Source organism: Pongo abelii, chromosome 18 (assembly GCF_028885655.2).
Source record: "Pongo abelii isolate AG06213 chromosome 18, NHGRI_mPonAbe1-v2.0_pri, whole genome shotgun sequence".
Classification (NCBI taxonomy): Eukaryota; Metazoa; Chordata; class Mammalia; order Primates; family Hominidae; genus Pongo; species Pongo abelii.
In genome coordinates this window covers 67,703,885-67,720,401 of record NC_072003.2, presented here as the reverse complement: position 1 = coordinate 67,720,401, position 16,517 = coordinate 67,703,885, and the positions used below count along the sequence as shown (strand labels likewise).

Sequence of the window (16,517 nt, the reverse complement as noted above, 5' to 3'; positions counted from 1 at the left end):
CAGGCCCAGAAGCAAATCTCACTATCCACATTCTGTGACACAACTCACTTTTCAAGAAAATTTGAAAACACCCAGCTCCAAGAGGGGCCACAGTGATCTGCTGAAGGATAGACCTTTTTCTCTAACTTTAGGGGAGAAATCTAAAATATATTTTGTTTTTTTTAAAGACCATACTTCCTCATTCTGAGTCAACAGCTCCTACCCTACTGACAACAGGTGGTGGGCAATAGGCCAGCTCCCTTTCCCAGACCTGAACTGGCCTCAGTAGAGAGAGTCCTGGCATCAAGGGCCTGCAGTCTCCTGGAATAACAGCATCAGGCCTTCAACCAGCACACTGTCTCACATATAGGCACTCAAAAAATCTTCCTGAATCAATGGAAGTACATTATTTCATTTGAAAGCATACTGCAAACTTCAGAGGCTCTGTAATGGGCCCAGGAACAGGTAAAAAAATCCCATTAGGGAGAGGAGTAAGGGCAGGTTTTTTTTTTTTTTTTAAAGTACCCAACTCGGGTACCTCCTTTGGTAGACAGCAGGCTGCAGTTTCTGCTGGGCCCTGCCTTGGACACCAGTCTCACCAGCAGCAGCACCAGGGTGTCTTTGGTGTGGAGGGTCAGGTTATCATTTCTGGATGTGCTCAGAGCCTTCTGGGGAAAAGGCTGGTTTTTAGATCATACAGACAGGACAGGGTAGGCCAGAATCATTTCAGGCTATAAAAAGAATGGCAGATAAGCCTTCCATGCCAGTGTGACTCTTAAAACCTTCCCATCTGGAGTCTTGTATTTTCTCTGCCCATGCTGATGTACTGCTCATTTGTGCTTTAGCTCTGCACACAGCCTGGCCTCTAGAGAAGAGTTAGAACTGCAAAGCTGCCTAAACCACTGTGAGACTGGCTTCAAAGGTCACAGAACAGCCAAAGGTAGATGCTTCTGTTTGGAAAAGGTTCTAGGACCAGATGACACAAACAGGAAGAGCACTCCACAGCCTACTAGTTTTTATGATGGCAAGAAATAGTGACCAAGCTACAACCCCACCATTCAGAGTCACCTTAAATGTAGCCATCTTACCCAAGGTCCTGAGGGAAAAAGCAATTTCAACATGGAGCCAGTATGGAGAGATTGCAAGATTACCTAGAAAGTTACCAAAAGGCTATGCTCTGGAATGTCTTTTTATATTCCAACACTTCAATGATGGAATGGTCTCTTCTCATTTTATTTAACAAAAGTTTAGTTTTATAAAGAGGTATGAGCTACATTTGGCTTTATTTCCTATAAATCTATGAAAGTCTTCAGGACACATGCTGACTTTCTGAGGCATAGGTGTGGGCTTGGGATATTTTTTTCTTTTTCTTTCTTTTCTTTTTTTTTTTTTTGCTTCTGGAAGGTCTTATCAAAAGTTCCTATTTTAAAAATTATCATAAAAACTAAAGGGCCCTTCAAATGACCATAAAGCAGTACAAATCACCAATCCTAGCTAAGTAACCAGGTCACCTGCAAAAGCAGCACCTCGGAAACAAGAGAGCCTGCTGCATTCACACTCAAAGCACCCATCATATAAAAGTATCCTAGTTAAATATAAAAAGCAAAGTTCATTTCCCCAAAGCTCAAACAGCCTATGCTGCTCCTGTTCTTTTGCCAAATCTACCCAAGGCCTGAGGTGGAGGAATGCTACTTTCCCCACAAATGGTGGGTCCCATTCCCGGCTCCAGACCTGAAGGCTGCAGAGTTGGAAACCCAAGGTCCAAGGAGAGAAACATGCTGAGAAGTTGGTGGTGGACACAAGGCTGCAGTGAGCACTGTTAGAGCCCGTCAGATCTTCCTAAATCCAGGGACTCAGGACTCAGGAGGGGAGCCTGCCTGCTCACCCCTGCTCCTTGGGAAACAGAAATCTGGGACATGTCTCTCCCAATTATCTCGTTCACTGAAAAACAAGAAAAGGGAGAGTGATTAGTGACCTCTGAGTGACTAGGCATATGATGCCCAACGCTGAGCTCTACCTCAGACATTTCCCTTCCCATGGCTTTCTGTAAAGATAAAGGCAGTGTCTGAAGCCTGCTCCTGAGCTGAGTGGCATTAGAGATGGAAACATCACTCCACAAACTGCTCTGGACCTCTTTTTCTCTCCCTCTCATTCAGTTCATTTTGGGTTGGGAAGGGGGCTTACCCTCACTCTAAAGGTATGTTTAAATAAGCATTCACCTTTCTCTAACTTTTCTTTAATTCGTATCTCTTTGAGAAAGTTTTTATTTTCTACAATGCCACCTCCTATGTAAATGGAATGAAAATAAATGCTTTGGTCAGAATAAACCACTGTGATGTGGTGGTGATTTTGCTACTCTATCCTAATACAAGCACTCTTTATTATGTGGGGGCATTTCTGTTGTTTGTGATCTTTTCTGATTGGAGGCTCTAGCTTTTCTGTTAATTTCTCTGATGTCCTAAGCACCTCAGGGAGGTACAGTGCTCTGTGAGGTCCAGAGCAAAGAATTTCCATCTTACGGAACTAACACAGAAGGGAACATCCCAAATCCCCCAAATGAGAAACTTTAGTTCTCACATCATTTCATTCCTTGCCTTATCAACTAAAGAGTCTACGCTAATTCCACTCCTAGGCATATTTACAAGAGAGGTGAAAACATATGTCCACATTAAAAACTTTCAAATGTTCACAGCAGCATTATTAATAATAGCCAAAAAGTGGAAACAATCCAAATGTCTACCAAGTGTTGAATGGATAAACGGTCCTAAGTTGTCTCTATTCATAAAATGGAATATTCAGCCTTGAAATGTAATGAAGTTCTGATACATGCTACAACATGGATGAGCCTTGAAAACAGTCTGCTAAGTGAAACAGGCCAGACACAAAAGGTCATATATGATTCCATTTATATGAAATGTCCAGAACAGGCCAATCCATAGAGACAGAAAATAGATTACAGGTTGTGGAAAGGGAGAAACAGGGAGTGATTACTAATGAGTATGGAGTTTCTTTTCAGAGTAATGGAGTTATAAAATTAGATACTAGTAGCCAGGTGCGGTGGCTCATGCCTGTAATCTCAGCACTTTGGGAGGCTGAGGCAGGCGGATCACCTGAGGTCGGGAGTTTGAGACCAGCCTGACCAATATGGAGAAACCCCATCTCTACTAAAAATACAAAATTAGCCGGGCATGGTGGCGCATGCCTGTAATCCCAGCTACTTGGGAGGGTGAGACAGGAGAATCACTTGAACCCAGGAGGCGGAGGTTGCGGTGAGCCGAGATTGCACCATGCACTCCAGCCTGGGAAACAAGAGCAAGCCTCTGTCTCAAAAAATAAATAAATAAATAAATAAATAAAATAAAAGTAGATACTAGTAATAGTTGCAAAACTCTGATTATACTAAAAACCACTGAGTTGTATACTTTTAAGGATAAATTTTATGGTATGTGAATTATATCTCATTACAGCTGTTATCAACAAAAACAGATCAAAACAAAAAGTTTTCTATACTTAGAATTTGATGTGATCATACAGCAAAGAAACACTAACAAACATTTTAAAAATCTTCCAAGTATTAACATCTAATCTTTTTCTAGTTTACACAGTTCAGAACAAAAATTTCTCAAACTCATATGGCCATAAGGAGAGGGAACTAATATTTACTAATTCAGTTGCTTGAACCTGGGATGTGGAGGTTGCAGTGAGCCGAGATTGTGCCACTGCAGTCCAGCCTGGAAGACAGAGCAAGACTCCATCTCAAAAAAAAAAAAAAAAAAAAAAAAAAAAAAAAAAAAAAAAAAAAAAAAAAAAAAAAAGGCCAGGTGCAGTGGCTCACGCCTATAAACCCAGCACTCTGGGAGGCCGAGGCGGGTGGATCACAAGGTCAGGAGTTCAAGACCAGCCTGGCCAAGATGGTGAAACCCTGTCTCTACTAATAATACAAAAATTAGCCGGGCACGGTGGCAGGTGCCTGTAATCCCAGCTACTCATGAGGCTGAGGCAGGAGAATCGCTTGAGCCCGGGGGGCGGAGGTTGCAGTGAGCCAAGATCGTGCCACTGCACTCCAGCCTGGGCAACAGAGTGAGACTCTGTCTCAAAAAAAAAAAAAGATTTGGCTTGGCTGTGGTTAGTACTGAACATAGAATAGTAAAGAAGTAGGGACTTGAAGCCAAAGGACTCTACAAAACAGTGAAGATTAATCAATACTGGTGAGCTAATAATTACTAAGTGATAAGCTTTTATTTTATTTTATTTATTTATTTATTTATTTTTTACTGGCGCATGCCACCGTGCCCGGCTAATTTTTTGTATTTTTAGTAGAGACGGGGTTTCACTATGTTAGCCAGGATGGTCTCGATCTCCTAACCTCATGATCCACCCACCTCAGCCTCCCAAAGTGCTGGGATTACAGGCGTGAGCCCCCGCGCCTGGCCAGTGATAAGCAGTTTTTTAAGGTATAGATTAATAAAGTACTTTGTCAGATTTTTTTTTTTTTTTTTTTTTTTTCCCTGAGATAAAGTCTTGCTCTGTCACCCAGGCTAGAGCGCAGTGGCACAATCTTGGCTCACTGCAACCTCTGTCTCCCGGGTTCAAGTGGTTCTCCTGCCTCAGCCTCCCAAGTAGCTGGGATTATAGGTGCCTGCCATCGTGCCCGGCTAATTTTTGTATTTTTAGTAGAGACAGGGTTTCACCATCTTGGCCAGGCTGGTCTTGAACTCCTGACCTCATGATCCACCTGCCTCAGCCTCCCAAAGTGCTGGGATTACAGGTGTGAGCCACCATGCCTGGTGTTTTGTTTTTTAAGAGACAGGGTCTCGCTCTGTTACCCACACTGGAGTGCAGTGGTGCAATCATAGTTCAAACTTGAACTCCTGGGCTCAAGCCATTCTCCCACCTCAGCCTCCGAAGTATTCAGTTGGTGTAAAAGTAATGGTGGTTTTTGGCATTACTTCTAATGGCAAGAACCGTGATTACTTCTGCACCAACCTAATAGCTGGGACTATAGGCACACACCACCACACCTGGCTGATTTTAACATTTTTTTTGTAGAGATAGGGTCTTGCTATGTTGCCAAAGCTGATCTCTAACTCCTGGCCTCAAGCAATCCTCCCACAGTGCTGGGATTACAGGCATGAGCCATTGTGCCTGACCTGTCAGATGATATTTAAGTAAATTTGCCAGGCTAGGATTTATTAACCATTCATAATGGATGCTGCAAAGAATAATAGAATATAAACTAAACTTACTCCTGACTTTCTAAAAATAACTCACTGGAATAATTTCTTTGTAAATGAAAAGTTGTGAGGATGCTTTGCATAAGGATATATTTTTCTCTTCAGTTTCCTCATCAGTACAATGGAGAAGAAAAATACCTCTTATATAGTACATAGAGAGGGAATATAAAGTGGGCATAAGAGCGCAAGGCAGCCCTTGGCACCCGTTATTTCAAGCCACAAAAAATATAAGGAACAGTGTTTTCTGTGTAGATTCCGGGGGTTCTACGAACTAGTCTTGTGCTAAGAGGGAGCACAAGGATGGCCCACAAATCTCTGTGCATGACTTCTAACATTCCTCCTCTTCATATTAGATTATCATCAGGCATCATCATTATGTCTCCCAAATAGGCTATGAGCTCCCAAAAGGCAAGAACCTTGCCACTGAGGAAACATCCATTCCTGATGACTAAATAAATGGACCCTAATTCAATACAATCACTTGGAAGCTATTTAGAACAAGCACAGTGAAAGTTCATTAGGTGGTAGGTAGAAGGGGACCAGAGAATGTTAAGACTAATGCATGTTATTTGATTTTCACAGTGTGTATTTTAGGCAGGCGTTACAGCAGTGGCAAAAAGCCAAATATATAAGCAAGCACCTGGCTCACAATCAAATCATCTTTTCTTATCATTTATCACTTCCAAAGGCAATAATTTCAAAGATGTTCCAAGCTGCTATGAAAAACACTTTTAACAATCTGTATTTCACTGTTCAAGTTTTAAAACTACAAACTGATTTTAAATGGCGTTTTATCATCAAAAACCACCTGATGTGTTTTCTCTTTTTTTCTTTTTTCTATTTTTTTTTTTTGCAATGGGGTCTCACTCTGTTGCCCAGGCTGGAGTGCAGGGGGCACAATCACGGCTCAGTGCAGCCTTGAATTCCTGGGCTTAGGTGATCTTCCCACCTCAGCCTCCTGAGTAGCTGGGCCTACAGGCATGTGCTACCACGCCTATGCCTGGCTAATTTTTGGATTTTTTTTTTTTTTTCTGCAGAGATGAGGTCTCGCCATGTTGCCCAAGCTAGTCTCAAACTCCTGGACTCAAGTGATTCTCCCGCCTCAGCCTCCTAAAGTACTAGGATTACAGGCGTGACCCACTGCACCCAGCCGAGGTGTTGTTCTTCTATGTCTTATAAGAAGTCAATGCTTATATTTTCCTGACGATGAGGGTCCATATCTAGCACTGTCCGTCCACTTACCAAGTACACTTATGTAAGGATGAAACCACCATTTTCTAAAGTAGACATGTGGTATTGTTTATAATGGAAGCCTGCTCAATGCTGTGTTATTTCTGCTCCCCCTTACCAAAGCTCTGCTGTTCCTTTGCCTGGTGTGCCTCACCTTACTTAGCTGAAGGAACCTGGAAAGTTCCTGACAGTTCAGGATTTTAAGACTATGTTAAAGTCAGAAGATTTTCCACAAAGTAGTGCTCAAGCGGACTATACTCAACTATACATTATACTACAGGATTCACTTATTTATAAATTCACCAGCAGTCAGGAGATTTAAGTTCCAATGGGGGAGACTTTCTCTATTTTGTTTTCCCCTGAATCCCTAGTGCTTACATATATTGAGTACTAAATAAAATTACTTGCCAACTGAATCTTTAATACAATTTGGGGACTTGGAACAATGACAACAAAAATCATGCTCAAGTAATTGCTACAGGTGAGCACTGAATATGACTTTTAGGCTAGGGAGTCAGAACTGCAACAAAGTGCTTTCACAGACCTTTAGCAATAACTTGAGCCGAGTGTTAATCATGCAAGTCCTCTGCTTTCCTTCTCCCTCACTTCTCCCTCGGGCTGGGGGCTCTGGGTTCAGGCTCTCACCTCTAGATTCCTCAGATATCTTCCTGCTGAGACTGGCCAAAACGTAGGTCTCAACTGAAGCAAGTCAAAATTATTACTGGTAAACAAATCTATGATGTAATGTAAATGTAAGTCATTAGCAATCTTGATAAGCACAATTTTTAAGTTGTTAAAAATACTAATGCTTGCAATTTAATTTTTCAAGTCATCTTGAATGGATATATGCATGAATTCGCTGACTTATTTAAACTGTAATCCAGGCCAGGTGCCATGGCTCATGCCTGTTATCCCAACACTAGGGGAAGCCAAGGCAGGAAGATTGTTTGAGGCCAGAAGTTCAAGAATAGCCTGGTCAACAAACAAAGTGACAATTTTTTTTTTTTTTTGAGACAGTCTCCCTCTGTCTCCCAGGCTGGAGTGCAGTGGTGCAATCTCAGCTCACTGCAAGCTCCGCCTCCCAAGTTCATGCCATTCTCTTGTCTCAGCCATTCTCTTGTCTCAGTAGCTGGGACTATAGGCGCCCGCCACAACGTCTGGTTATTATTATTTTTTTTGTATTTTTTTTTTTTTAGTAGAGACGGGGTTTCACCGTGTTAGCCAGGATGGTCTCAATCTCCTGACCTCGTGATCCACTCGCCTCGACCTCCCAAAGTGCTGGGATTACAGGCGTAAGCCACCCCGCCCGGCCAGGACAATTTGTCTCTAAAAAAAAAAAAAGGAAAAATAAACTCTAGTCCACTAAGTATGTGAGGTGGCTTCCTATTTTTTCACCAATTTAAGATAAGAGTGTAAGGAATTGTTTATGCCCCTAATGTACAATTTTATCATTTTTCTTCCCCCCAATTTTTTTTGAGATAAGAGTCTTACTCTGTCGCCCAGGCTAGAGTGCAGTGGTGTGATCTTGGCTCACTGCAACCGCTGCCTCCCACCCAGCTAATTTTTGTATTTTTGGTAGAAACGAGGTTTCTGTCATATTGGCCAGGCTGGTCTCAAACTCCTGACCTCACATGATCTGACCACCTCGGCCTCTCAAAATGCTGGGATTACAGGCGTGAGTCACTGCATCCGGCCCTCATTTTCCTCCCTTTAAAGAGCAAAGTGAATTAAAAGCCTAGAACAAGAGTGAACAGTCCTCAATAAGGGTGCTAACAGGTTATGTAGGTCACAAGATCTGGCACACTTTTGGCAGCCACCATCTGTGACTTCCACTACCCCAACACCTGAATTTGCCTGTGCCACCACAACAAAAGTAGAGTCACAGCTATCAATAATGTTTGCTGTAAGAAAAAATGTTTGTATTCAAGAAATGTTCAAATTGGCAGTCCACTGGAATGCTATTTCTACACACAAGAATGAGGTGCTTGAGTACCAATAGGCCTCTTATTTAGAGCTATTTCCCATGCTTAAGAATTCAAAGTTAGAACTGACAAGTATATAGTATGGAACCTCACAACCAGGTAGAGTGGGACAAGGTAACCCAGGGTGCTCCCTCTTTGAAGGGAGTAGATACACATTGCCACATACACAAAATCCCAACGGGCCTTTCTAATTTGCAGTTTTGTAAAGGATTTCGGGGTATTTTTAGACTCCATTTATATGTTATTTCCTCTTGAAGCTGCAATGAACATTCACCAAAGTTTGGTCACATTATTCTTTTCCTGAACCTGAAGATTAAAGGTATTCATCCCCTGGGTAAACAATTTTATGAAGGTGTTAATTTATTATTATTATTATTACTATTATTATTTTAGGAGACAGCGTCTTAGTCTGCCACCCAGGCTGGAGTGAAGTAGTGTGATCATAGCTCACTACAGCTGTGAACTCCTAGGCTCAAGTGATCCTCCCGCTTCAGAGCCCTGCCCCAAGTAGCTGGGACTACAGGCATGTGCCACCATGCCCAGCTAATTTTATTTTTATTTTTATTTATTTATTTTTGAGACACAGTCTTGCTCTGTCACCCAGGCTGGAGTGCAGTGGCATGATCTCAGCTCACCGCAACCTCCGCCTCCCGGGTTCAAGCAATTCTCCTGCCCCAGCCTCCCAAGTAGCTGCGATTACAGGTACCTGCCCAGCTAATATTTTTATATTTTAGTAGAGGCGGGGTTTCACCACGTTCAGGCTGGTCTCAAACTCCTGACCTTGTGATGTGCCCGCCTCAGCCTCCCAAAGTGCTGGGATTACAGGCATGAGCCACTGCGCCTGGCCCAGCTAATTTATTTTTGGGGAGGATAGAGACAGGGTCTTATGTTGCCCAGGCTGGTCTCGAACTTCTGGCCTCAGTTGATCCTCCCACCTCGCCTCGGCCTCCTAAAGTGCTGGCATTACAGGCATGAATCACCGTGCCCAGCCGAGATGTTGTTTTTATAAAATAAAGACTAAATGTATTTTTAAAATGGAGCCTACATGTATGCAATTGTTATAAAAGCACCATCTAGGCTGGGCGTGGTGGCTCATGCCTGTAATCCCAGCACTTTGGGAGGCCGAGGCGGGCGGATCATGAGGTCAGGAGATCGGGACCATCCTGGCTAACACGGTGAAACCCCGTCTCTATTAAAAATACAAAAAATTAGCCGGGCGTGGTGGCAGGCGCCTGTAGTCCCAGCTACTCAGGAGGCTGAGGCAGGAGAATGGAGTGAACCCATGAGGCAGAGCTCGCAGTGAGCCAAGATCGCACCGCTGCACTCCAGCCTGGGCGACAGAGTGAGACTCCGTCTCAAAATTTAAAAAAAGCACCATCTAAACTAAATACAGGAAAAAATACTGAATTCAGCTTTTTTTTTTTTTTTTTTTTTTTGAGAGGCTCTCATTCTGTCGCCCAGGCTGGAGTGCAGTGACACGATCTTGGCTCACTGCAACCTGCACAGCACCAAACCTGGCTAATTTTTTCTTAAATTTTTTGTAGAAACAGGGTTTGCCATGTTGCCCAGGCTGGTCTCAAACTCCTGAACTCAAGTGATCTGTCTGCCTCGGCCTTCCAAAGTGCTGGGATAACAGGCATGAGCCACCATGCCTGGCCTGAATTCACCTATTTATGGCATGAGTTGAGGAATTAATTTGGATTTATCAAAATCTGATTAATTTGGCCAGGTGTGGTGGCTCACGCTTGTAATCCCAGCACTTTGGGAGGTTGAGGCAAGAGGATCACTTACCCAGGGAGTTCCAGGCTGCAGTAAGCTATGATCGTGCACCACTGAGCTCCAGCCTAGGCAACAGTGCGAGACCCTGTCTCCAAATAAAACAAAAAAAAGGGAAAAACCAAAAAAAATTAATTTGATTTTTCAAGCTACAGACAGAAATAAGTTCCTGAAAATTTAGAAGGTATCTATGGTAGGCTGCTAATTATCTTAATTCATTCTTCCACAGTAATCGAGGTTTAGTTAGTCACACTGACACCCAGCTACAGAGTATATTTCCTGGCTTCCCCATTGTAGCTAGGTATGGCCCACGCAATTCGTTTTCTTCAATGAAATGTGAGCAAAAGCGATGTATGTATCTTCCTCAACACTTGCTTGGCTTCCTTCTTCCTCCCCTTTTCCCATCCCTTCCTCGGGCTAAGACTCAGTCATGACTAAGTGGTTTCTCTGCTTTGACAAAACCTAAGGAGAAAGAGGAACAACAAATTGAAAGGAATCTTGATCTCTGAATTATCATGAGGTGTGAGAGAAATTTCCTATGTGGAAATTTCTCTGGGATCTCCATTATACTAACTTAGCTAATACTATTAACAAAAATAAAACTTACCACCATAATTATAACACAGGAAGAATATTTAAGTACTGTAAGCAAGAAAACCAGCTTGAGCTCTTTCATGCAATAATTTTTTTTTTTTTTTTTTTTTGAGACAGAGACTAGAGTCTTGCTGTGTTGCCCAGGCTGGAGTGCAGTGGCGTCATCTTGAAAGCTGGGGTGCAGTGGCATGATCTTGGCTCACTGCAACCTCACCTCCCATGCTCAAGGGATCCTCCTGCCTCAGCCTCCCAAGTAGCTGGGACTATAGGCATGAGCCACCATTCCTAGCTAATTTTTGTATTTTTTGTAAAGACGAGGTTTCCCCATGTCGCCCAGGCTGGTCTCAAACTCCTGGGCTCAAGCAATCCGCCTACCTCGGCCTCCGAAAGTGTTGGCATTACAGGCATGAGCTACTGCATCCAAGCCTAATTATTCTTTTTCTTCTTTTTACCTTATACAATGGGGTGGACTGATAGATTTTTAACTAAGTTATCTTAAATTTCACCCTGAATTCTAGACAGCTTTCTACCATTGAACAGATTAAAAATACATGCACAATGATTTGAAGATATCCTTCACTTTTTTTAATATAAAAAATTTCACCAGCAATAGATCAGAGATTCACTTTTAACATTAGCTCTAATACTAGTAAAGGAAAATTATTATACCTTTTTTCCCCACCCAACGGACTAAGGGGGAAAATCAGTCCTTTTAAGACTTCTTCCTTTTTAAGAAGCCTCTTCTTGGCCGGGTGTGGTGGCTCACGCCTGTAATCCTAGCACTTTGAGAGGCCAAGGTTGGCAGATCGCTTGAGGTCAGGAGTTCAAAACCAGCCTGGCCAACACTGTGAAATCCCATCTCTACTAAAAATACAAAATATTAGCCAGGTGTGGTGGCAGGTGCCTGTAATTTCAGCTACTTGGGAGGCTGAAGCAGGAGAATTGTTTGAACCTGGGAGGTGGAGGTTGCAATGAGCCAGTATGGTGCCACTGCACTCCAGCCTGGGCGACAGAGGGAGACTCTGTCTCAAAAAGAAAAAAAAAAAGAAAACCTCTTCTATATGTGATGCTATAATCAATATCATAACAATGTTTCCTCTAGGAATGTTTTTAACTGAAAACATTCCACAAAGACAAACATTAAATCTCCAGCTGAGTAAACAGTACACAGGTACTTGAAAGTATATTCAAGTACCAGCATGTACTCTTTTCTATCAGCAAAAGCTGAAATGTGAAAAAAATAAACAACTTCTCTCAGTTTGGCTTAAGATGTGGGACTCAGAAGCATTTTAAAATTATCAGAAGAATCCTTTATCCCTATTTTGTTTTCTCATTTTGTACATTTTCCTCTGAATAATCTTGTCCATTGTTGACTCCCAAATCTATCTCTAAGGGCCAAACCTGAGCTCCAGACCCAAAAATCCACAGGACCCATTCCACTACCTGTGCTCTGGAACCTCTTCAACACCTTGCTGCATCAATTTTCTTCACTTCTTTGTCTCTATCAACTCGTCTCCCCAGATCCTTCTCATCAGCACTTAATATGTGTAAATCTCGGCCAGCGCAGTGGCTCATGCCTGTAATCCCGGCACTTTGGGAGGCCGAGGCGGGCGGATCACGAGGTCAGGACATCGAGACCATCCTAACACAGTGAAACCCCATCTCTACTAAAAATACAAAAAAGTAGCTGGGCGTGGTGGCGGGCACCTGTAGTCCCAGCTACTCAGGAGGCTGAGGCAGGAGAATGGTGTCAACCCAGGAGGCAGAGCTTGCAGTGACCGGAGATTGCACCACTGCACTCCAGCCTGAGCGACAGAGCGAGACTCCATCTCAAAAAAAAAAAACCAAAAAAAAGTGCAAATCTCTCTATCTCAAAAAAGCAAGCAAGCAAACAAGCAAATAAAAACACTCAACCCCACGTTCCCCTCTGTATCTAATTCTTTCTTTCATGGCTTAACATCTTAAAGGAGTTGTCTACATTGCTGTTTCTTCTATGTTCTCACCTCTTATTCACTCAGTCATCCATCGATCCCTTCACTCCACATAATACTTCCTTCTTACCAAGATCATTAGTGACCAACTTGTTGCTTCACACATGGGAAGCACATTGGGCTAAACACTGGAAGAAGTAAGCTTTAGCCTTGGTTTGGCTGTGATGTGACTCAGGTGACTTAACTAATCCTTCTGCAACTTATTTTCTCACCCCAATATGAGGAAATTATTTTAAATCCTCTGGTTATAACTCTCCTGAGAGTTTTATATACATTCAATGCAGGAATTAAGTCACCACTCCTCTCATGGTTGGACAAGAATGATGTGAGACCAGGGTAGGCCCAGTTCTGGGAGAAGTTAGGGTTTTGGTATCTTGTCTGATAGGTCATCAGGAGGCTGCAGACACCTAAATATAAAGGTTTGGGTAGTGAACATGATTTCCAAGGCCCCTTCCAAATCCAGATTCATTTTAAAATAAAATTCAAATGGCATTTAGGAAGTTATAATCTGTGTATTTATAATTTCTACCACATATTTTCTTAAGTGGCTTTGATAGTATTTGAAGAAAGGAGCCAACATGACAGCAAGGAAAAGCTTCGTTCCTCCTTGGCTGCTGGGTCTAGAAGCCTAAGCCTAGACACAGACACTGGCTCTAGTACTACTACAGCTTTCTTCCAAGTAGAGCCCCAGAGGACTACCAGAAGTGCAAACATGGGCCCACAGGGGAGGCTAGGGATAAATATTCTGGGTTGCCTCTGAAAAACGAACAAAATTTCCTGATTTCATTCACATCAAAACTTAAGAGTACTTGACCAGGAATGAGTAGGCTTACATAACTGATAAGCGACCAAATTTACTCAGCAACCCAAACCATACAGAATTCATAGATACAAAACCTCTTTCTGCTTTGTTCTAATAAATCTAAGTAAACACTTGCCTTTCATTCAAGAATAAAATCATAAGCACAAGTGTAAGAGCCTGAGTGTGGTTAAGTTTAAAAAGCAGAGTCTTTTAGTCAAAGTGTAGTTCCAAAGATAATGAGTGGGCCTACCAGAAAATGCCCGTGCATACCCCCTCCTCTGTAGCACATGCAAATCCAGCCACTGCATGCAAATACCAGACTTGGGCACAAAAACAATGACACATTTCAATCAACACTCACCCTCTAGATTCTCCAGAAAGGAGCTGGACATGAGAGCACACTGTGGTTAGGCCATTTCTCTGCTGAACCTGATGGCTGGTGTTCCAAGTCAGATATAAATTGGTCTGTGTCAAAGAAGACAACATCACTACTGAATGGAACAAACCAGAGGGTGAACTTAATCTACTACAGTGCCCAGCCTGTTTTTTTTCTATAATCAAAAGGAATTTAACTGTCTTTTACTTTTCAATCACTGCATAAAATGGCTCTCCACATTTTATTAGATAAAATAAATACTGGAGTTCAGATAGCTCAGGTACTAAGTGATTCTTTTAAAAATTTGAAGGGCAATAACTTTAAGAGTTACAATTATGGTTTTCAGTGGTTTTAAGGGATAAATTCAGCTTTTAAAAACCTAGTTTTTATTACATTACATCTATTAGTAGTTCCCAAATACTTGGCTAAGGCTACATCAAAATTATCTGGGCAACTGATAAAAATATAAACTCCTGAATGCTTTATAAAAATATAAACTCAAACCACAAAATCAAAATCTTTAAGGGTAGCAGCCTAGAAAACTATATGTACAGCCAAATCTGGGAGTCATGGAAGAGTATTTTTTTTTGAGATGGAGTCTCACTCTGTCACCCAGGCTGGAGCGCAGTGGCACAATCTCTTTCCACTGCAATCTCTGCCTCGCGGGTTCAAGTGATTCTCCTGCCTCAGGCTCCCTAGTAGCTGGGACTACAGGCACCCGTCACCATGCCTGGCTACTTTTTGTATTTTTAGTAGAGATGGGGTTTCAACCATGTTGGCCAGGTGGGTCTCAAACTCCTGGCCTCATGTTATCCACCTGCCTAGGCCTCCCAAAGTGCTAGGATTACAGGCGTGAGCCACCATGCCCGCCTGGAGGAGTATTTTTTAAACTAAAGTTCACATCCATTAGAAATGTATGAAATCAATTCAGCAAGTTGAAACTAGTATTTTTATTTTTTTAATTTTTATTTTTATTTATTTTTATTTATTTATTTATTTTTTGAGATGCAGTCTTGCTCTGTCGCCCAGGCTGGAGTGCAGTGGCACCATCTTGGCTCACTGCAAGCTCCACCTCCCGGGTTCACGCCATTCTCCTGCCTCAGCTTCCCGAGTAGCTGGGACCACAGGTGCCCGCCACCACGCCCGGCTAATTTTTTGTATTTTTAGTAGAGACGGGGTTTCACCTTGTTAGCCAGCATGATCTCGATCTCCTGACCTTGTGATCCACCCACCTTGGCCTCCCAAAGTGCTGGGATTATAGGCGTGAGCCACCGTACCTGGCCCCTGAAACTAGTATTTTAAAAAAGAGAAATAGGCCGGGCACGGTGGCTCATGCCTGTAATCCCAGCACTTTGGGAGGCTGAGGCGGGTGGATCACGAGGTCAGGACACCGAGACTATCCTGGCTAACATGGTGAAACCCCATCTCTAATAAAAATAAAAAATAAAAATTAGCCAGGCGTGGTGGCGGGCACCTGTAGTCCCAGCTACTTGGGAGGCTGAGGCAGAAGAATGGCATGAACCTGGGAGGCAGAGCTTGCAGTGAGCCGAGATCATGCCACTGCACTCCAGCCTGGGCGACAGAGCGAGACTCCGTCTCAAAAAAAAAAAAAAAGAGAGAAAGAAATAGAACAAAATAGAAGATAGCAGGCTGCATTCCCTCTAATAAAGGTTAAGAATTGGTTTGTGAGACTTTAACATTAGTTGTATATGTATATATTTTTTCTGTACTGGGTCACAACATAATCCTTGTATTTTATTGTAGGAAGCTGTCAAAAATGTTTGAAAGTCACTGCACAAAAGAAGAGTCACCACTGGTCAGTTTTGCATTACTGGCTAAGGCATTCAGATGCCCCAAGAGTCAAAAACACAATAACGAAATAGGCAAACTCTCATCTTTTTGCCTATAAGGAATTATTCTTGGCCTCTGTTGTACAACTTCAAGTAAAAGGACCTAACCTACTTAGAAGGGAAAAATCTGCATGTAGTCCCTATGAACACTAATACCTTCCTTTTAAGCAGATAAAAGAAGAAAAATAAAGGAAGAGTCAATCTGTACAAAATGCACCCTCACTATACGGGTCAAAACAAAACAAAATCCAGAAATCCTTTGCTTAAGCAAAATTTTTCTGACTTAAGCTTGTTTATTATTTGAGATCACTCACCTAGTTTTCAGAGGTGATTTAAAGATTACAGTGTGTGCAAAGTATTTTAAATACGAAAATATCAAAATACTCTTTTTGGGGGTTCCCAGTCTCCACAACTGAATCCTCCAAAACAGACTTGAAGGTATAGAACATGTGATTACAGGTAGAGCAGCATAAAAATCATAAGAAAGCAGCCCAGGAACAAAGCAAGAGGCCAACACACACTATGGGAGCTTTTGTGAGTGGATGAATTCAGTGGTACTTTCAGATTGTGCTTTACAAAAACTTGCAGTGCTCCAGAAATCCTTCTAGTTCCTTGAAGCATTTTTGTGAGCTCCAAAATATACCTCATTCATCTCTCCTGATCACAAGAACTTTGACCAAACATTTACAAAAGCGTGCCGGGC

General features: G+C 42.4%; 1 protein-coding gene across 5 annotated transcripts in view; it reads right to left on the bottom strand.

Moving 5' to 3' along the window:
* Positions 1–1,318: 1,318 nt before the first annotated feature.
* NFATC3 (nuclear factor of activated T cells 3) overlaps positions 1,319–16,517 on the bottom strand; it is a 144,418-nt gene continuing 129,219 nt past the window's right edge. The window contains exons 10-11 of one of the 5 annotated variants that reach the window (XM_054535016.2): positions 7,089–7,177; positions 1,319–1,920 (exon numbers count right to left, since the gene is read on the bottom strand). In XM_054535016.2, coding sequence (XP_054390991.1) covers positions 1,918–1,920; positions 7,089–7,177 — 92 coding nt within the window. In that variant the 3' untranslated portion in view covers positions 1,319–1,917. Of the gene's footprint in view, positions 1,921–6,987; positions 7,178–9,949; positions 10,290–13,949; positions 14,054–16,517 lie in introns of those variants that run through there. The other 4 variants (XM_024233757.3, XM_024233758.3, XM_054535015.2 and 1 more) reach the window with 4 other exon arrangements.